The sequence below is a fragment of the Chrysemys picta genome, chromosome 2 (genome assembly GCF_011386835.1).
Source record: "Chrysemys picta bellii isolate R12L10 chromosome 2, ASM1138683v2, whole genome shotgun sequence".
In the NCBI taxonomy this organism is placed as follows: Eukaryota; Metazoa; Chordata; order Testudines; family Emydidae; genus Chrysemys; species Chrysemys picta.
This window is the reverse complement of record NC_088792.1, coordinates 25,472,818-25,495,544: the sequence shown is the minus strand read 5'-3', so window position 1 is coordinate 25,495,544 and position 22,727 is coordinate 25,472,818. Positions and strand designations below refer to the sequence as shown.

The 22,727-nt window shown below is 42.6% G+C and overlaps 1 protein-coding gene across 3 annotated transcripts in view; it reads left to right on the top strand.

Annotated features, from left to right (window-relative positions):
• The window catches only part of ADARB2 (adenosine deaminase RNA specific B2 (inactive)), a 419,147-nt gene that overhangs the window by 255,010 nt on the left and 141,410 nt on the right, over nt 1–22,727 (top strand). For 2 of the 3 annotated variants that reach the window (XM_065582837.1, XM_065582835.1), the window contains exons 2-3: nt 10,885–10,971; nt 19,258–20,165. In XM_065582837.1, the coding sequence (XP_065438909.1) occupies nt 10,885–10,971; nt 19,258–20,165 (995 nt within the window). The remainder of the gene's footprint in view (nt 1–10,884; nt 10,972–19,257; nt 20,166–22,727) is intronic. The other variant, XM_065582836.1, reaches the window with a different exon arrangement.

Below are 22,727 nucleotides of genomic sequence, written 5' to 3'. Positions count from 1 at the left end.
CATATCACTGCTGAAGCGGAGGGGGAAACACATCACAGCTGATGAATTTTATCTCTTACAAAGTTCCGTTCCTAATTCATAAAATTCCTTGGTTTCCTTCCAGAGAAAAATGTCCCAGGCAAAGGGCAGCAGAGTATATGTCACTGAGGGTTTGTCTACATTGGACCTGGAGGTGTAATTTCCAGCTTGGGTCAACATAGCCACTCTCTTTCTGATCAAGCTAGCATGCTAAAAATAGCAGTGTTGCTGTTGGATAGGTGGCAAGACAGAACAGTCCAATCTGAAACCCTAGGTACATGCTCAGGGTGTCAAGTATCAGAGGGGTAGCCGTGTTAGTCTGAATCTGTAAAAAGCAACAGAGGGTCCTGTGGCACCTTTAAGACTGACAGAAGTATTGGGAGCATAAGCTTTCGTGGGTAAGAACCATGGCTGCATGGCTCTTTTTAGCTCACTGGCTCAATCGGCGCTAGCCTGGGTATATCTATTTGAGCTGGAAATTTCCCTTCCAGATCCAGTGTTAACATGCTTTGTATTCTTTTACCACCTCCTGGAAAAGATTTCCCACCAGTTCTCACATCTCTCCAGCAAATGTGAGAAATCAGTGCAAATGCACTAGATTTCAAAACTAATGATTAAAAGCAGATCTCGAGCAAATTTATGCACAGAGGGCCAACGTCTCAGCTGTTGCCAATTAGCTTTCAGTGTATCTGAGGGTAGGGATAGCAAACTGGCTTCTAGCCACCTTTGTACCCATCCAGTTCAGAGGCTATTTTTCATTGGGTTGGTCCATCAGCCCCAGTTAGAGCAGAATAAGCGTTGGCTGCCAGTATCCCCAAGGCATCATGTCAGTCAGGGATTACCAGGGGAGCATGGATGTCCTAGGCATGCCATCTTTCCCCAGTCATACCCTGTGTACTGGCTGAGAAGGAGCTGCTACAAGGATCTAGACTCAATACCTAATTCAGAGATTTCCTGCAGCAGTGAATTCAACAGGTTATCTATACATTATGGGCCAACCCCACTTTTGTATACCAAAAAGTGCATATAATTGAATACTGGCAGAATCCCTGGAAATTATTCAGTTGCTCCTATATTAATGTGCTCTCATTCCAGCACATAAGTGCCAGAAAACATAAGTCAGTCATAGGACAGGATTAGCCACGAACCATATTTGCCAGTTTCAGAGGTGTGCACGTGTTTCAGAGGCATAGGGTCCAGCAGCTGTATGAGCCCCTGTAAAATCCAGCTGTGTACCTCTGTCCCCCCCACACACACTCCTTTGCTGTTGGTCTTCAGTCATGACTGGCCCAATGATGATGATGTTTCCCATCTTCACTGGCTGGTACATTAGGGCAGCAGAGACACAGACAATCCTCGTACGGTGAAGGGTGCATTATTTCAGCTTGTAGCCCAAATGTTATCTGGCTGCATCACATGCACACATGATCTCTGGGCAGAACACTCCTGATGTTGCCCTGGCTTTGACCCACAATCCCTTGTGAGGCCAGAGCCAAGCAACAGACACAAAACTGGCTTGTGGCTCTTATTGTTGTCACATGCTGTGACCAATCTCCCCCGGTGGTCCAGGCACAGTATGCGTATTTTGGCCTTGCACAGTGGTATGAGGCATCTCAGAATCTAGCTTTGTGAGGGGAGGTTTTTCCTTCTATTTGTTCTGAATGTCATGGTCATTAATTTAATTGGTATCTCTAAAGTCTGTGAAATTTTTGTACGGAACCCAAATTTTTGTGTCCCCATTTCCTGTACGTGTGCCAGATGTAGCGCTCAAAGGGTTAATCCGTTTCTTTCTCAGCTGCTGCTAAATTCCACGATGTCTCTCTGCCCACTTGGTGTATGGAACAGCAGAGTAAACTACTTGTCTCTCTCTCAGCTTCTATGAGCTTCACTGTGAACCTGTTGGTCATATGATTATGGTCATTAATGATGTGTATTACACTAGCACTTAGGGACTGCAAAGAGGGATTTAGGGACTCACTGTGCTAGGAATTGTACAAACAAATAACAGTCCTTGTCTCGGAGAGATCCCAATCTAGGATTTAGACAATGTGCAACCGGTGAATAAGCAGACAAGCAGAGGGAAGGACCAGGCAACAGTGAAGAGAGGTGTGCATACAGTAGTAGTCTCAGTGGTAACAGATAGTCAGCAGTCTGACTGGTACTAGAGGGCAGTGATTTGGAGGCAGTGTAGTAAAGGGGAGTTCTAAAGATGTATTTAAAAGAGGATAACGTGGTGAGTTCCTACATGTAGTGTCTGTGAGACAATGGTACCTGGGTGATTCTACTGCAGCAATCCGCGGGCACCGTCTGGCAATGCATACAGAACAACTCGCAGCTCAACAGTGGGGTTCTGAATTCAAATGTAAAGGTTGAGATCGATGCCAAGTGATGCCAGTCCCTACCTAGAAAACAGAGTGAAGTTCCCGTTGTAATAAGAGATGCATTCTGGTGGTTGTGCAAGTTGCAATTTAGAAAGCTGTGAGCCTCCTGTAGTAAGCAGTGTAAGTTTAAAGGGATTGCTATTTCTCCTGCAAAGTTTCCTCTTGGTTTTTATCCTTTTGGGTAAGGACTCACCTCTTTCTGTCAATCACTGTTAGCTCATCCAAGTCTGAACTGACTGAACACATCAGAAAAGAGGAACAAAATCATCTCCTGGTGTGTGGGTTTATTTTATTTTATTTTATTTTATTTTATTTTATTTTCAGAAATAAGTCTAGATTAACATGAATGCAGCAAATCAAATATTCACATTGCTACATGTGCAAGTTAAGAGCAAAAAGTATCAGCTGTCTTCAGGGGGTTTTACAGCTGAGTTCACTTTATTGTATCAAAGTTGACCCATCCCCACTAATCTTATACTCAGTGTGAATCGAATGCATTAAGGCATGGTTTTTAATGTCCAAATTGTGTTTTTTAAAAGAATCCCATTTAAGAAATCTCCAACATTCAAAGTAGCTTATGATAATCAATTAGAATATGAAAATGGAACTAATTCTGTAAAGCATGCTGAACTAGCAAACTACTGGTAGCCATCTGTCTAATCCTTGTTGTGTATTCAAAAGTCGCTTTTTAAAACACAATTATTAATAGTGGTCATTAACTGCCAAGCAAAAGAGCACACTGCAAATTTCCATTTGGAGATTAGCTCCCAAATACTTAAGGAGATTTGGAGTAAAACTTGCAGTGTGTTTCCACTCCTCCCTTATTGCCTCAAGGCAAGAGCAGGTCTCTCTCTGCTTAGGTAAATAAGGCCTGATTTTTTTAGAAGCCCTCCCCCCCGCCACACACACAGCTCCCATGACCTTCATTCTACTGCCTGAGGGGGCAGGGGTGAAAGTAACATTAAGCACTTACCGATATGGGGGCCCGCCTCCGGGCCCCCGGAAGGGGCAGGGCCTCGGGCAGAAAGGGTGGGGCTGGGGGTCAGCATCCCCCAGCCAGCCCATCTGCACTGCCCGGACCGCACTGCCCAGGGCTCCAGCGGTGATTTAAAGGGCCCGGGGTTCCAGCCGCTGCCGCAGTAGCAGCAGCAGCGACTGGGAGCCCCAGGCCCTTTTAAATCACCAGCGCTGGGGCAGCTGCCCCCACACCCCTCATCGGCGGCCCTGCCAGTGGGCGGGGGGAGGACAAAAGGGGCAGCGACGTTAAAGTTGGCTGCATACAGGCTGGTACTGGCGGCCACTTCTTATCAGTACCCCATACCGGCCCGTACTGGCTTACTTGCACCCCTGTGAGGGGGTCACAGTAGTTCTGAAGATCACACTGTCTTGGTGTGGTTCACAATGATCAGTGCCAACCTCAGGGCAGACTCTCAAAAGAGAGAGCAGACACCCCAAACAAGTGATATGTTCTATAATTAGATTTCACCAGCCCAGTGAACTCCTGGATCACTGTAACAGTCTTACCATGGAGTCACAGACGGTCCCCTTGCACACTGCAGGCTGTCTTGCCACCCAGGCAGGCTGGCTGTAGTGATAAATGGTCACTTACACCAAAAATCACAACTTATTCAGGTTACTCCCAGTCCCAAGAGACCAGTTACCTATCCCACATCAATGTATAGATTTCACACCAAAGCCAACGCCAACCCTATAGTAAACTAAGGATTTATTAACTTGGAAAAAGAAATGAGAGAATTATTTACAGATTAAATCAGGCAACATATAAGCACAGATGAGTTACAGTCTATGGTTCCAAAAGGTGACAGAGATGTACTAATCTGTTCACTGAATGTCTTTTAGGGCTAACTTTGGTTGACCCTGGGGATCTCTTCTTTTGTTTCTTGGCTCCAGGCATTGTGAGAGTCCAAACAGCAAAGAGAACCATTTCTTCTTCTGAGCCCTAACCGATGGGAGTCTTGCACATAACTTCTTCATGAGGGGATCAGGGCCGCCCAGACAGGGGGGCAAGTAGGGCAATTTGCCCCGGGCCCCACAAGCCCTGGCCAAGAATCCCTTTCCTAGCTAGAGGCACCTTTTTACTTACCCGGCGGTGGTCTGGGTTTTCAGCAGCATTTCGGCGGTGGGGCGCCCTTCAGTCGTTCCAGGTCTTCGGCGGCATTTCAGCGGTGGGTCCTTCAGTGCTGCCAAAGATGCGGAGTGACTGAAGGACCCGCCGCCGACTCAGAGCTGCCTGGTGAGTATGTCCGCTCCCCCGCTTTGCCCCAGGCCCCCTAAATCCTCTGGGCGGCCCTGGAGGGGATGGGACAATCAACAGATTTTGTCCTACAATGGCCCATTTAGTCTTGATAGTCCTTATTGATGGGCAGGGGAACCACTCTTCCTGCCGAGGTTCACAAGTTCAGAGCAGGCATTTTTACAATTACAGTAAAGCAAAACTTTCATAGTACCTTATAGCGGGATTACAGACATTACAAATAAGCTTAATGCATGCAGCAACTTTAGCATTTAGACTCTACAAAATGCTTTAACATATCTTTACAAGTCCAACACCTGTCTTGAACAGGCGAGCTGGTCTGGCTTCCAGCTATGAATTTCTCAGTGCTCAGCTGGTGCCTACAACCTTGGCAAGAGCTGGCACTTGGTCTGCCAGCATCACACATGCCATATTGTGTGATGCCCTCTAAAAGTGGGGCTGTGTTAAGAGTGTGAATGCTGCCCTGAAACCAACATTTTGCTCAACTGGAACAATGACATCATACAGGAAAAAAAAGATCTTGAGGTCCACACATCATTGCATATAGTTTGAATGGAATCTGACCAAATGTGGGTTGAGTCACTAAAGCACAACCTATTATACATCTCTGGCTGTATCTACACTACAATATTTCCCTAAAACTTCCAACCAGTGCTAGCAAAGATGGAAGCTCTAGTGCAGACCAGCCAACTGTGCCTTATCCTTTGTGTTATCCAACCTTTCTTAGAATAGGTCTAGACAATGGCAACAACAGGGCTGAAACTGAAGTGATCGCAGACAGGCATGTGCATAGAGGAAAGGAAGGAAGGGTCAATAAGGACTGATGTCTTTGGGGCATGTTTGATTTGTTCAGTCCTAGGCCCCCCAGCAAGATACTTCTAAAGATGATCAGGGAAACACCAAAATCCGTATACATTTTTTTAAAGATATGACTTTAAAAAATATCAGATCACTCTGTTTAAAGGCAGAGTTGTCAACACATTGAATTATTTTAAATTAGCTAACTGTGAAACCATTCAGGTTGACAATGTCCCTTTAAATGATAACATTCTTTGCAGCTGTATATAACTCTAACCCCCATCTTAATGGCTCAGCACTAAGCCTGTATTTATGAAGTGTGGATCGACAAACCAGAGGGCAAAAGCCACATTGCAAAAGGGCAGAATCTAGCAGAAGTTTGGCAGCCCTTTGTGATACATTAAGATCTGATTAAATGTTTGGATTAAATGCTGTTCTTTTTCAAACAAGCAAAAAAAAATGTTGGCTCATAGTTTTTGGTTTGTTTTTGTAATTTAAAAGGATATTGTCAAAACAGTTTGCGTGATTTTTTTTTTTTTTTTTTTTTAATAATTGCTGCTGTTGGGAAATATCTCTCAAGAAATCTGAAGAAATTGAAATCTGCTTCCTTTCCCAAATAGTTTTTTTGGTTTGGTTTGTTAGTTTTTTGGTTTTTCTTCCATCTTGCCATGCACATGGGATTTATATTGAGAGGACAGATGGTTGTGTGGTTAAGGTACTGGACAAGAGCTTAAGTCATTTGGCTTTGTGTGGAAGGATGGTTTCTGGGTCAGGCAGCAGACTGGGTCTTGGCAGATGCAGTTCTGTTCCTGGCTCTGCCACAGACTTCCTGTGTGACATGAGGCAAGTCCTATTACCTCTGTGTCTGCATTTCTCCTCCCACCTTTTGTGTCTCTTGTCTATTTCCATTGTAAATGCTTTGGGGCAGGGACTGTATCTTACTGTGTCTGCCCAGTCCCTAGTACAATGGGACCCTGATTTCATTTCTGGGGTTGCCCCTGTTTGACCCGAGCAGCCAGTCAAAGCCTGGGGCCGTAGGGATGTTCCATTTGGAAGTAAAAATTGATGGAGTCTAGTAATCTCTTTGATGGAACCTTGTTTATTTATAAGGCATGCCATGTACAGAGTCCTGCTTTTTCAAATGCAGGAGGAATCAAGAACAAAAGCTTAAAGCCCCAAGCCTCTTTAGCCAACAGACCCAAAAGTTCTCTCCCTAGCTTTCCCCAAGGTCACATTGGATATGTCTACATGGCTATTTATCCTTAAAGTTATGTTAGTTAATTGAAGGGTGAGGTCACACCTATCAATCTCAATAAGGTTTTGACTCAACCCATAACAAGGTTTCACCCAACTCATAACAAGGTTCTTCTAGGCCTTATTCTAATGTAAGTAAATAATAGCTTATTTTATGGACTCTCATGAACGTTCAGTTGCTGGTGCTGCATTCTGTTTTTGTTCTTTGAGGAAAGGAAAGTTACAGTTTTCTTTTTTTTTCTTTCAAAACTAAAGAATTACATCAGCTTTACAGACAAACTTAAAGTAAAAATAGTAGCTCAAATTTTGTGCTTGCAGATCTTGAGTCTCCCTTTGAAAGGATGTGTAAGAGCAGAAAGAAAGATAGGAAGCTTTAATGGTATTTCTCTGGGGAGCCAAGATACTTTTTCAGATCCAGCAGCCTCCTTTATTCTTATTCATGAGATTTCTTCAAACTGCCAGAGATAAGACTAATTGTGATGGACATTAAAATATGAGGACTTTAAAGTGTGAATGCCCAATTCCCCTAATCTTGTTTAGAAACAGTAAACAAGAATAATACTGAATTTAGCCATTGACGATAAACCTAAATTAGTGTTAGTTGGCACATATAAGGTAATAGACAATAACTTACAAGAGATGGAAGTGCATGATCATACCTTTAGATATATCTCCAAACAGATTATTTCCCTGTAAGCACCTCAATTTAATTATCCTGACATCCGTCTTCTCCTCCTCCACAGACTGAGTAATTTGTCTGCATTAGCTGCACATAGCAACCCTTCCCTTCTTACATCTTTCATTCAAGAAACCTCCCCTTCTGCCTTTTCAGACACATAGTAAATCTTCCATTCCTCAGCCAATGGGTTTAAATCCTACATTCTAATCTTTATCATCTTTATTGATTGAGTCATATTCTTGTGTAAATTGGGGCCAAGTTGTATCTGTGATATAATTAATTCTTCCATTCTGATCTGCAGTTCTAAGATTGGTGGGATTGTCACAAACCACTGCAGTAAGGCTCTGTTCTCAGCCATGCAAAAGTGAAGAAACAAGGAAGATCTTTGGGGGAAAAAATATTAGAAACCCGAGATGGCCTAGGGGTCCATTAAAATAAAATGTGGAATTTCAAGTCATATTACAAATCAGGCCTATCAGCCAAACAAATGCTTGGGCAAAAGAGGTGTCGCAGAATGCTGTCTCATGTAATAATAATGCATTAGAAAACTATACTTAGCCCTTACATAAATGCAATGAATTAATTAGTCAGTGCAATTGGATGGGGCCTAGGACAGTGGGGTCCTGCTCTATGACTGGAGCCCCTAAGTGCTATTGCAATACAAATAATAATGAAGCAGAGATTCAAAGTTATAGGCTAAAGGGGCTGCAGCTTCAGGAATGCAGCATCACAGAAAGATAGCATTCTAGAATGGACATGGGACATATAATTTGGCATGATTGTCACCAGTAAGGATAAAACCTAGAATGGAGATATCCCATCTCCTAGAACTGGAAGGGACCTTGAAAGGTCATCAAGTCCAGCCCCCTGCCTTCACTAGCAGGACCAAGTACTGATTTTGTCCCAGATCCCCAAGTGGCCCCCTCAAGGATTGAACTCATAACCCTGGGTTTAGCAGGCCAATGCTCAAACCACTGAGCTATCCCTCCCCCAATGTCACATTCCCTTACTACCTGAGCTAAAGGAATAACTCCATTAGCTGTGAGTAAGAAGCAGCCTTTATTCTCAGTGAGGTCACTTTGATTTAGTGTGTGCCATCCTTTCTATTAGGCAAGCTTGTCCTGAATGTCTGAAGTCCACTAGAGTTAAGTCCCAGCAGGGATGCGTTTTACAATGAACCGTATCTTCATATATACAGCACCACACTCATTGATGGAGATCAAATCAGAGAATTCAACGCAAATGTGCTTTGGATCAGCTGTAGAAAGCACCTCTTGAGCTAAAGAAGTTACTCACTCGACTTAGGGTTGAATGCCAGCAGGTTTTAGCTTCACCAGGGCCAGGGAGCAGAAAGAGGGACAGGATCACACACAGTAAGCGAGTGTGTTTCAGAAATATCACATTTCTCCCTGATATCACAAAGCAGAGTAACACCTCAGCACACGTTATTTCATTGGGGGAAGTTTCTTGGCTAAAGCATGTGAACTTTACTCTCTCACTTCATCACATCACTGCAATCCCTTAATGAAATTACAATTCAAGCTGGATGTTTCATTATAAATAGGCTAAAAGGTTCATGGACTAAAAATTCTTACGTGGAGAGACCGTTTAGTGCACTTAATGCAAGAAAGAACAGTCATCTTGTACTTGTAGCTGAGTTGAGCAGCTTTGCTGGTTACAAATGTCTATTTTGGAGTCTGATCACACCCTTTAATATGAGACAAGTTTGTTTGCAAACCCAGGCAAAACAAGGCTGACAAGCCAACAGATACACTATTGAAACAGAACGAGTTTAAACAGACTTGTATGTCAGAATACACTATAGAATGGTAGCTAAACAAGGAATCATATCTAAAATTATTAGCCATATTTTCAAGGAAACTTATACTAAGAAAAATAAAAGTTTAGGAAATGTTTCCTCTCAAAAGAGAAGTTCACATTCAAAACTATTTTTCAGGCCTACTTAGACCAAGTAATTCATTATTCAGTTTTTGGTGAATTTCAAAATAATATGGTACAAGATATAAGTAAAACAGCCCAATATGGTATACAGCAACATTGATTATAATACTGTAGATGCTTCAGTGAATAATGAGCTTTGATACATGTTTGACTAACTAGCATACACATCTGCAATCTAATCAAGCTTAATGTGTCTCTATTACTAAAAGTTCTTTTCCAATATACAGATCTAGAGAGAGATTCTCAGCATAGCAATGCTGTTTTTATTGAAAGTGCCCGGTAGTCATAGTTTTAAGATGGAGCTTGATACATTTATGAATGGGATTATATGACGAGGTTGCCAGTGATAGCAGTCAGTATAAATGAGACTATGGGGATTAGCAGGATTCAGACAAGGACTGGATGTTTGTTTGGATAACAAGAACATCCAGAATCACAACAGGAAGGATTACAAAAATAAAAACATGATTTAGGGAAGAAATATAAACCCTCATGCATGAGTCAACCTCTCAGTAAGAAAATTTCCCTGTAGGTAGGGCATTCTATAACTTCCTTTAGCAGACTCGTGAAACCTACCTCCTCTGAAGCAGCTGCTATTAGCCAGTGTCAGAAATGGGAAACTAGACTAGATGAACGAATGGTCTGATCCAATTATGGCAATTCCTATAATCCTATTCCTGCAATTGACTCCCATTAACTGTTTTGTTTTCTCCAGGGAGAAATAATAGCAGCCCTCTGTCCCAATTCCCAATCTCCTTTAATCAGCATAGAATGGTGAAAGTCATAATGAAAACTATCAGAGGGGTAGCCCTGTTAGTCTGGATCTGTAAAAAGCAACAGAGTCCTGTGGCACCTTTAAGACTTTCTGTTAGTCTTAAAGGTGCCACAGGACTCTCTGTTGCTTTTTACAATGAAAACTGTTTCACAATACTCTCTAGCAGCATTATAACGACACATGAGGCAAGCGCTACCTCAGACAATCCTTTTTGGAGAGTTACACTGCTGACAAATTTGAATAAAGATCCGATTATAGTAGAACCTCAGTCAAATACTCCCAGAGGAAGAGCAAACTCACTGACTCTGCTCACAAAACAACACTGACTTTACTGGGCTTCAACTTCTGAGGATAGGACAAGAAGCAATGAGCTTAAACTGCAGCAAGGGGGGTTTAGGTTGGACATTGGGAAGAACTTCCTAACTGTCAGGGTAGTTAAGCACTGGAATAAATTACCTAAGAAAGTTGTGGAATCTCTACCACTGGAGATTTTTAAGAGCAGATTAGACAAACACCTGTCAGGAATGATCTAGATAATACTTAGTCCTGTCTTGAGTGCAGGGGACTGGACTAGAAAACTTCTCGAGGTCCCTTCCAGTCCTACAGCTCTATAATTCTATGAAAATAGACTTGCCGAACTGCCTAATATGAGGAAAAGAGTATGATGAAAATCTGAATGTTATGGGCTTTGGTGAAACCCTGATTTTATAAGTATATTTCCTTTTTTTTTCTTTTGTTCCAGAAAAAGTAAGCATATTGTCAACCTTCATCACGCCCTTCAAGTATTTAAGTCCTGGTGCGGCCAATATGGAAGATGAAGACAATTTAAGTAAGCAGCCTCTATTCTTCATATAGAGATGAATGATAAAGTGAATTGAAAGAACATTAGATTGCGGGTAATTTTGGGAGTGAGGTGATTTAGCAAATATGCAACTGCTGAGACCAATCCTCAGTTCAGTGCAAACTTCCCTGGTGCATAGGGCATGACGTGGTCCCCAATGAACATGGGGTTAACCTCAGCTCAGCTTCCCACTTCTTGCACAGATGCTGAGGGAAGGGATATATATTGGGTGTGTAGAGATGGGAGAAAATTCCTATGGGAAGGAAGTGCTGGGTCATAGGACTGGGGAGTTCCTTTGTTTTTTCTATTTATATTAATTTACTTTGCTTTATTCTTATATGCATTATCCCCAAAGGGAAAAAACTTCATTGACTGACTCTGTTTCCTCTCACTGCCTTGCACTCTCAGGAATTTCAATGGGAGTTGTGCATGAGTAAGGTCTTCAGGATCAGGGCCTTTGTTTGAAACCTTGCCCTCTCCTTTTCTCTTTGTTAGTATTACCTGAAAAAGAAAACAATCCAAGTCTAATTGAATGGGGATCATTCGCTAGATTCGGGTTAAAGTGCTGGTTACGTGGCTGAAGTGCTGGTTACGTGGCTGAAGTGCTGGTTACGTGGTTCTCCAAGAGCTACTCTTGCTCCTGCTTGGTGGTGTATATGCTGTACCAAGGACTGTTTGGATATAAGAATGTCAGCAGCCACTATGTACTGAAGGGGAAGTGAAGTAATTAAAATGTGAATGAGGCGGGGGGGAATGTGTGTGGTTAGAACTGAACAACCTTAACCCGCTCTTTGCATTTAACACCTAGCGGGGATTACCACACATCCTTCAGCCGTCTCGTTGTTCGAGGCACATAAAACAGAGAGAGAAGCTTTCCAAACCAAATGAACACCTCTTGGCCTTTTAGAATCCCCTACCAGATGGGTACCTCTTCCAGCCAGAAACAATGAAGAGTTGCCCTATTATAACCAGTGGGTGGAAAAAATGGATGATTCTCTGTATTGTAGCTAATCTGCCTTGCTTTGGACATGAGGCGGCATAGGCTGGCATATTTACTGAAGGAATATGACCCTTTATTGCGCACTGCTGAGTAACACGTGTACATCATATTGTGCTTGCTGACTGTTGTTAGCACCTTGACTGGCAGGTATAACATAAACTAGCAAAGGCCAAAAAGTCTAGAAAAGCCTTTAAATCCTGGTCCCAAGGAGGCTACATTTCTGCAACGCTGTATGAGGAGTGCACACAGAAAACATACTATGCACACGATGAGCTGCTGCAGGGATCTCCTGTGGAACGTTTCCTAAATGTGCTACTCAGTTATTTTTGAATAACGTAGTAAATTTGTACAAGCCAAACACTGAAACCCCATTTTCTTATTCCTGGAGCAGTACCCAGGCCTGCTTGCAGTTGCACTGGCTTTAAAGCTAATATTATGGACAACATAAGCTTTGCTTCCTCACAGAGAAATAGCAAATTTCATCTTGTTAGTGGGCAACACACACTAGTCCTCTCCTGGTTCCAATATCCGATAATGACATTGGCAATGACAACAATTTTGTGTATTCATATGAATTACACACCATTTACTGCTAGGGAAAAAATGCCACCTACCCCAATCAAAGAGCCACCAAATGAATTTAGTGACTTTAGTTCTGAATAGGAGGTTTTATATTGTGCCAGTACTTTCACTAAATGGCTGGGGGGAGAGGGGAAGATGCTTTAGGAAGAAATAAATCTATCTTGCAATGATGTACGGTGGTGGTCTGGCTTGCCCATTATGGCTCTTTCAACCCTAATATCCATGGGCCGTATCAAACTGCTCAATCCAATCCAGCTACTGTTGCAGTCAGTGGAAAGATTCCCATTGGCTTCAACAGGAATTGCATCAGATCTAAAAAGAATATTCCACATCCATGTGGGCCTTGTTTACACACAAACTTGCACCAGTTTAACTAAAGATGTCTTTAAACTGGTGCAAGTCTGTGTATAAATACTCATATTTAGGTTCAAGTGGTGAAATAACCTGATAGACAGAAAAACATCTTCAGGCCACTTGGCTCCTTTAAAATGCCATCTCTGCTGGACTGAATGTCAGTCCCAAAGGAAGAATTCATCTGAAACCTTATGGCAAAAGTCCATCCTACAACATCATTCCCATAAGCCAGATGCCAATGTCATCTGTGGTATCCAGGCTCCACACAGTGTGATCCTGCCTCTGGGAAAAGGGAAGCCTTCAATGGCTATGCCAACATAATGCCATTACCCTGGATCAGGGAGCTAGCTTTTTGGTTTTTGTCATAGAGATGCACAGACCTTCTCTGTGCAAGCAGCAATGGATACATTTCCCGTTGGATCAGGCCCTATCAGACCATGATACACATATATTTTTGGTGATTGTGCTGGCACTAGAGTTCCGAAGGACACTGAAGCACATATTTAACTATGAGAATATTGGCCAAGATTCTCAAGTGTCTAGTGATTTGGGGTCTCTCCATTTTTTGGATGCCCAATTTGAGACACCTTAAGGGAATCTGATCTCCAGAAAATGCTGAGCACCACCCTTTGAAAATCAGGCCCCTTTAAAGCATCTCAAGCAGCCCAACATGGAGGAACCATGTGGAAGAATCAAGTGGTCACTTTTGAAAATTTTAGCCATTGACTTCAATAGCCTTTCTCATGAGCTTAAAGCTGAGTATGTATTTAGGCCCTGATTCATGAAAGCACTTAAGCAGTGACCTATGCCAAGCTCTATTCAGAACAGCATTTTTAACTTCATGCATGTGCTTATGTGCTATTCTGAACAGGGATGCTTTCCTGAGTCACAGCCTAAATGCTGCACTGGATCAGGGCCAAAACTTATGTAAATAAATTCCCCAATTGGTAAGCACTGTACTAGTGCTTAGGCATGTTGTAGTTATTACAGACAATAGATGACTCAGTGGTAGGAAAATTTTCAGTATGGAGGAAACAACATTCACCTTTCACAAGTTCCTCAATAAATTCTCAGCTTTAATTTTAAGCAAAAACTGGCATAGTTGTCCAGGAAACAATAGGGGACCTTTTAAAAGGATTTTTAAAAACTGTAAATGCAGCCATTCTACAGCATATTGTTATAATATCCTTTGGGGTGAATTATAATATGGTTTTAAACCACCTACACCTTGCAAGTTAACAGAAAGGATTTCATCATCAACAAAGAGAATATGAAATGTTTTTTTCCTCTTAAGCATAATTCATCATATATACATCTACACTGGTAGCTAAAAGTGTGTGTAGTTTTGATTTCTACAGTTAGCTACAAGTTTATTATACCAACTTCAAGAATATGGATCTGAATATAATTGATTTCTGCAAATCTCCAGAAAAAGAATTCCTGTTTCTTTTTTTGAGATTTGGTAGTTTATGAAAAGGTTGTTTGGTTGGCTGGGGTAGATTGCCGTATAGTGTTGCTGATATACTAGTTGACTGGAACACAGGTCTCCAGAGTTTGACCTCCAGATCGTACCTATTGTTTTGCTGTGAAATGCCTCATTTTCAAGTATGTCAGAAATGATGGAGGTGAATCCCTTTAAGCTCTGTCTGTGGTCAATACAATGGAGATGGACAGCAAATTACATGCGCTGTGTGAGGAGGTCAAATGGGGGGCAGATATTAAAATGCAGACAACAGAAAATTAAAATACACCTAACCTTCACTGTTCAAAATGCAACAGTAGCAATCTTGGGATTTCTAAACATTTCTAAAGATCATATTGCCTTATGACCCTCTTGTACCTACGCAAACATTCCTTATTCCTTAGATCTTGATATAATAGATACCTTGCAATTATCTCAGATGTTTACTTATTGTGATTTGTTTTTAAAAGATGTTTGCCATAGTGAAGCTGCCACATTTCCTCTCCCTCTGCGCCCCCCCCACCCAAAAAGTTTGGCAGCAGAATAACCTTCAACAGGAACAATATTATCTCTTCAAATGTAGCGTGGAGTATCGGATGGCTAGTTCTTCAGAGCCCTTATGACCCAGAGACATAGGCAGTGTCATTATTAGTGATGCATTATAGTTCTGAAAAGCTCTTGATGATGCAGGCTCTCCAGGTTAACTCTGCTGTGCATAATGACCAGAAAGGAGAGAGAAATTAAACCAGATACAGAAGAGTGAGGGGAAAATGCACAAATAAATACATTTGATAAGTGCCCTCTTTTCTCCCATTCAATTGTTGAAGCAAAAATAAGATTGCAATATAAAGGATAAAGGCCTTCACTTGCTTGTGCAGTCTGAAAAAGAAGGATGAGTAAAGTTATCTGAGGGGATCTTACAAGGCAAACAGATTTTTTTTTATCTTTCAGAATAAAGTAAAAATTATTACTATAAATCTGTATTTTTTTGTTTCTCCTTTTACAAAAGCCTATAATTTCATTATGCTGCAAACCTTTCAACTTAGGAGCACTATATTTGATTTTAAATTTTTTTATCAAATATAGATAATGTATTTTGGAGACTCAAGAGCCAAGTCATTCTGAGAGATAACAAGGATGAAAATGATCCACCGTTTTGCATTTTTCCCCATGTGTAACCTCTGACTTGCCCCTTTCCTTTTAGAGCTCTTCGTATCCAAAATTGCTTGTGATTGTTCTATTATGGCTGCTTGCAGTATTTATCTAATGTAGTTTGGTGTCATTTGCCTGCTTTGTCTGATTTTCACGAGAGACGTACATGTGCCACCATTAGAGATGTAATCTTGTGTCTGCTGCACAGAGGTCTCATGAAAGCCACATTTCAAAGATCTCCTATTTCAAAGGTACCTGAAAGTATAAAGTAATTTAGCTTTATCCAACTATTGTTGGATGTCATGCAAGTCCATCAGGCATATGGTCTTTCTTAGAAGCTTTACTCCTTTGAGAAATAAAGGAACTTTCTGATTGAATTTAGGTGGCCACTAATTTATATGACATGAATGACAACTGGCCTGATTCTGCTCTCTTTGAAAGCAATGGGGAATTTAGCTATTAACTGGAATTTCAGGATCAGGCCCTCTATATGATTTAAGCTTTGTCTGGCCTAAAATAATTTGCATCACCAGCTACCTCAGTGTTAGCCCATAAGGTAGACATACTGCACCAGTGCTAAACAAGGTCTGTGGACTGTGCTAATATAAATCACTCCAGTAATTTTTGTTGCCAGCGCTATGTCACACTGCTGTCACCCAACTACACTGAGGGTTTGCACTGGCATCGTTGCATTTGTCTAGTTGCATTGGTGGGGAAAAAAATCATAGCCCACTACTCCACAACCAACCCACAACCCAGGATAGATAGGGCCAGAGACAAAACTTTTAGGGCAAGCAGAGAATGTTTATTTTTGGTTCATTGTGTTTGTGAAAGTGAAGGACAAACTGTGTCTGTTCACAAACCCATGGAACAAGGATTATAAAATTAAAAAAAAAGGAAAAAGATAATATGAATTATAAATATAAATAACCCTCTGAATTTTCCTATTCAGTGGTGCATAATCAATACAGAGTCCTTTCAAATCTGTATATAGTGTGAAACAAACGCTATCTTTCTTTTCATGCCTCCTGGTTTCAATATCATTATGTACAATAATTGGGTCTGTCAAAACCCTATTAGGAAAAGAGAGAGAAGAGGTGTTAAATACAGAACCAACCCTACTTCCCTTAGAAAAGCGTATCTGAGGCAAAATGTTTCACAGCTTTTAAATAAAAAGGGATCTTCAAAGAAGGATAGCTCAGCCTTAGGAAGGTGATGCTATCTACGGAAAACCAACCATGGTGGAAAATGGTTAGCTATTTCAATGGCCCAGGAAAATAAGACACAGTTAAGGCTGACTTGTTCCCCCTCCCCAATTCAGAGCTTCCATAAATGGGTTTGAACCCTAGGAGAAGAGACCAAGTTATCTCAGATCACCTCTTATTAACATGACCTTTTCAGTGGCTCGTTTCCAGTGAGGCTGTTTTTATAGCCATCATATTTTATATGGCTGAACTTTATATGGCAAGATTTTTCTTTTTCTAATTTGACTTTTTTTTTTTCACTTTAGAAAGTAAAAAGGAGCTAATCACTAAGGCCCTGATTTAGCAGCCCATGCCCATCCCTACTAAGCAATGCACTTAAGCACCGTGATGACACTTAAACATAGGCTTGAGTTTAGCACGTGCTGAAGTGCTTTGCTGAGTTGCAATCGCGGCGTTGCAAGACGTTGTGCACATAAGGACCCCTGCACGCAGAGTAAGTCCCGTTGGCCTCAGTGGGTATGTCTATACTGCAATTTAAAAACCCATGGCTGGCCCATGTCAGCTGACTCAGGCTTTCAGGGCTTGGGCTAAGTGGCTGTTTAATTGTGGTGTAGACATATGGGCTCAGGGACCCCACAAGGGGGAAGGGTCCCAGAGCCCAGGCTCCAGCCTGAGCCCAAATGCCTACAACGCAAATAAACAGCCCGATGAGCCCGAGCCCCGCAAGCCTGAGTCAGCTGACACAGGACGGTCGTGGGTGTGTAACTGCGCTGTAGGCATACCCAGTGGGGTTCCACACAGGCATCCACCCTCACAGAACAACCTGCAGGATCGGGACCTTATTGTTTTGATGGAAGTTGTTGTTTAGTGTTTAATCAAAACACCAGGATTTGACCCATTGCTGTTTGGAATACGAAGCAGACTCTGAGGGCTCATATGTGTCTGTAAGGCACAGCCAGAGCTGGGAGCGGTGCAAAGTTGCAATGCTCCAGCAGAAGCTCCTCCCATCCTTAGCAAACAGCTAGCTTCCCGCGCCCCTGCACAGCCTCACAGCTCTGTCGTCCAGAGTTTAGGGGAGGCAGCATCGTAGCCACACCCCTTTGGGGTTGTCCTAGGGGAATCAGGAGGGAGCAGTCTCTGCGCTCCCCTGAACACAGGGACTGTAACTGAGCCTGGTCCTTATGCAGATTTCCCATGAGGCACAGCTGATGAAATATGGGCAGCCAGGAATAGACATGCTCTGTTTTGTGTCAGGGATCAGACTGGCAGCTGGACAGCCCCTCAATCTGGTCCCACACCAAGCAAACTTCGATTGGACCAGGGAATATGGCCCACTATGTTTTGACTCCTAGAGGAATAAGAAGGAAATAAATTTAAATGTACTAGTCAGAGATGGCAGCAGTACAGTGAATCACTTTGTGACAGAGCAATATGTTTTTCATTGTTGCTCGTTTTTTCTGTTTGCTACTGACCAAGCCCCAAGGATGCTTAAACTTGATTGGGTCAAACTTGGTTCTCAGTTACTGTACTACTGCATTGAGGTCAGCGGCGATGCATGAGCATAACTGAGAGCTGAATGTGGTTCGTTAGCTCTGCACTTAGAAAATGCTCCCTCTTATCTTCCCCCTGCCCCACCACCAACATTGCCTCATTGTAGGTGCTCTTTCCTATTGATTTTCTTTGACATAGCTCATCCTTTACATCAGTAATTACTGCCATCGTGCAGCTCTGGTTTCTCCAAGCCTGATTTGCACTGATCTAATATTTTTGCATTATTAGTTATTGCTATTGCAGTAGCAGAGTACCTGCGATTGAACTTGACAGGAAAAATCTCACTTATTCAAACAAGGATCTTAGCCCTGGAGAATAGACTAGAACAAATTATAGTCTCAAGTACTGGAAAAGGACGTTTGATCATCTCTTAGGCTGGGTTTGTGATGTAAGTAATACAAAGGTCTGTGTTGTGGCTAGAGCTGGTCAGTTTATTCACTGAAAATAAATTATTCAATGAATTTGCCCGTTTTTCTGTTTGTGAATCATGTGTGAATCAATTCTGATTTGTAGCAACATGTTTGCTGTTCGTAAGCATTGGCGTACGTGGCTAATTTGAACAGATTTCAGCACAGGGGCTCTTTACAAGCTATTCACTTTTACTATTAATTATCCATTTTGAGTGTTCATTTAAGTAACATGGCAGCATTTGTGCTCCCTCATTGGATAACAGAAACTTTTTAAACAGGTGGCTATGATTAATACATGTCAGGAAGGAGTTATTGGACCAATAATCACTCATGACATTCTAGGAATTCATCAGTATTGTAATAGATAAACCAGTCACTATCCAAATACTCACGAAGAACTATTAATGTGACCCTACAAATATCAGCCCAGTGAATGGGCCATGCTTATTCATGAAAATATCTGTGAATCTCTTTTCATGCTATTATGCCAGCTCTAGCTTGACATTAGATTTCTTGATGGCAACAGTAATGTGGGGTTTTCTGTTTGTTTACTGACAGGTACCAGCAGTGCAGAAGTAAAGGAAAACCGAAATGTTGGCAACCTGGAGGATCATCCGATATCCCCTAGTGACAGGTCAAGAGTGGGCACACCTAGCATTAAAAGGAAAAGACCTTTAGAGGAAGGCAATAATGGCCATTTCTGCAAACTCCAACTCATCTGGAAGAAAGTCTCGTGGTCAGTGACACCAAAGAATGCCCTGGTCCAGCTACATGAACTTAAACCAGGTTTACAATACAAAATGGTTTCCCAGACGGGCCCAGTGCATGCTCCAGTCTTTGCTGTTGCTGTAGAAGTAAATGGGCTTACATTTGAAGGTACAGGACCCACGAAAAAGAAGGCCAAAATGCGAGCTGCAGAACTAGCGCTGAAATCTTTTGTTCAGTTCCCAAATGCATGTCAAGCTCACTTTGCCATGGGGAACTGTTTTAACCCATCCACTGACTTTACATCTGACCAGGCAGACTTTCCAGATACTCTGTTCAAGGAGTTTGAACCGTCTGCACACAGCGAGGACTTTTCGGTCTATAACCCGGTTAATAATGAATTGCTTTCTACTGCTTATCGGCATGGGAGGTTACTCTGCCACACATTGGATTTAATGGGCCACGCTAAGCAAAACAAGCACAAGATGGCATCCACAGCTGAGAGCGAAAAGAACCCAGTGGTGTTGCTAAATGAGCTGCGATCGGGGCTGAGGTACGTCTGCCTTTCGGAGACTGTGGAGAAGCAGCATATCAAGAGTTTTGTGATGGCAGTGAGAGTGGATGGGAGAACATTTGAAGGCTCAGGACGTAGCAAGAAGCTGGCAAAAGGCCAAGCAGCACAAGCTGCGCTGCAGGCCCTCTTTAACATTCGGCTGCCCAGTCACATTCCCAGCAGGAGTAAATGTAACCATTTGCCACAGGTGAGAGTTCTCAGGTAGCTGCTACTAAATGGGAGGAATTCTTAAGATTAATGTGATTGTTAATGTTCTCGCTGTAGTTCATGAATGATCGTATGTACCATTCTTCCCAGTTATAGAAAGTACCATATTACAGCAAACCCCTTTCTTCACAGAAACAGCCTTAGGCCACGCACAAAGGCCTTTATATGTGCTTACCTGAAAATCATTAGGAGAAATTTACAGGCTTTTCCATAGAATGGATGGACGAACATACAGCAGATAGAGGGCATGTCAACATTTCAGCTTACCAGAGATAATTATTGTATTGATACACGTAATGAAGGTACTTTTTGTAATGATGCAACATTCTTGTAAGAAAGGAAACCATAAGTAAAAGCTAATGGGATATCTTGTTTCTTTTCTATAAAGTTACACTTTCCGGAGAGGAATACCATTCTGCAGAGTTGCTGGTGACGAGGAATGTGCCTTTTCTCAAGCCTGATCTTTAGACAGTTCTGCCACTTGCAAAGCTGATAGATAGATAATGTGCATATATATCGATATAGAGATAGATAGCAGCTGTGTTTGTCAAGCTTCTAACAGAGAGAGGATTGCAAAGATTCATAAGGTGGTTTTTTTTTTTGGAGGTAGTATAGAGATAGATGGGCAATATATAGATCAGAGGCCTATGTCTTGTGAATCAAACTGTGATGGTTTGTCACATGCTGAAGACCACCATGGTGCTATATTCTCATACTTGTATGATTTTGCTGGATTCAAAGAAACTGATGTTTTCTGCACATGGAGGAGCCCTACAGAGGTCCGAGTGATTGCTTAGAATTGTACCAATAGTTTTACTGTACCAGGGCTAGATTCCGCTGCCTGCATTCACTAATGCTTTGGAGAATGCTGTGTTGTGCTACATGAAACTGTCTGCATTATAAAGGGAGTTGTTTAACCCCAGAGGTTAAAACAGACGCTTGGGAATCAGGAGACCCGAGTTTCATTCCCCAATCTCCTGCTGGTTTACCACTTAATGCCAGTTTCCCCATCTGTCAAATGGGGATGTTACTTTGCAGAATTCTTTAAGAATCTCAAGAGCTACGTAAATGAAAATTAGTAGTAGTTGTTATCATTAGCATTAGTAAATGAGAAGGGCTTTCCAAAATAGACCATGATTTCCAGGCCAGTATACCTTCTAATTTATACCAGCACACTGCACTCCTTGTGAAAGAATCACTTTATTTCAGCAATATAAATACAAAAAACAACACCACCATCACAAGCATTATAAATAATTGGGCTTACACAGTGCTTTATGTCCTTTTCAAAATGCCTGGCACACATTTGCTATGGGATCTTCCTCACAGCACTCTTCTTATTAGGAAGAGTCTATACTTTTGTGCTGCTCAGATTCCAGTGCTCAGGCTAGTGGCATGGGGCTCTTCTGCACACAGGTGCAGCCAGTGATAAGACTAGCATCAGCATGGACTCCTAGGGTATGTTTTCAGACTCACTCAGTGTTGGTCTAACTCTGCGTCCATTTGAAGTCACTGGGAGGATTACAATTCTTCACATGCATAGCAAATCTCCCCTACACAGTTTCCTACACTAACCATCTTTGATCACGTGTATAGTAATGTTTACTTTTCTGAGGCATCAACCCAGGGCCCATCCATACTTTTTCAAGGATGTTTCCTTCTCGTCAATAGAATGTGAAGAATAATCCCAGATGCCTTTGTGCTTCTGGTGATAGATTACTTTGCAATCCATAGAGAATTTTGCTGGACTATCAGATATCTGCTGTGTACTAACAACTCCGTTGGCGGTAGGAAGTTGATTTGTCATGTTCAGAAATGACACCAGCCTACATCATTACCTGCCTATACGACAGGGTGTACCATTCCCTAAGTAGCTGGTCCCATGAGCATCTTCCAGCCATGGGCGCCAGAATGGGTGTAGGCCAAGGGGCCATGGCCCTCTCACTTTTGAAAGTGGACTTTTTGCCATGGGCCTGCCCCCTGCCTCTCCTCTTTCCCCCAAGACCCCACCCCCGGCCAGCCCAGGTAAAAGCAGCCTGGGGAGCCCATTGCCTGGCTGTAGCCCTTCGGACCCTGAGGCCTACCGTCTGGCCAGGCTGGAAGTCAGAGCCAGGTCAGTGTAAGAGCCCTGTGGGGAGCCACGGACCCTCCACCTGCTCTGGGTGGAGGATTTGGGCAGGGAGGGGGCAGGAACAGTGGCCAGGGGCTGCTCTCCAGCCCTCCCCCCACCCTGGGCAAGTGGAGGGGCCCAGGATCTCCAACCTCTGGCTTGGCCAGGGGGTGGGGCCTCAAGGGGAAGAGGAGGGGCAGGGTGGGACCACAGAGGGGGCAGGGCCTCCTGTCCCCCCCACACACACACTTTTAGGACGAATATGTCGCCACTGCTTCCACCTGGATTGTACATCTTGCATGGCTCAGGAATTGTATATCTTCCTCTTCTGTCTTTTCTTCTTTCCTTAGACCCACTCCACCCCCCAGCTTAATCTTCCTGTGCTTCTGGAAGGGACCATGGTAATGAAAAGATGTCCGTGAACTCTCTGTC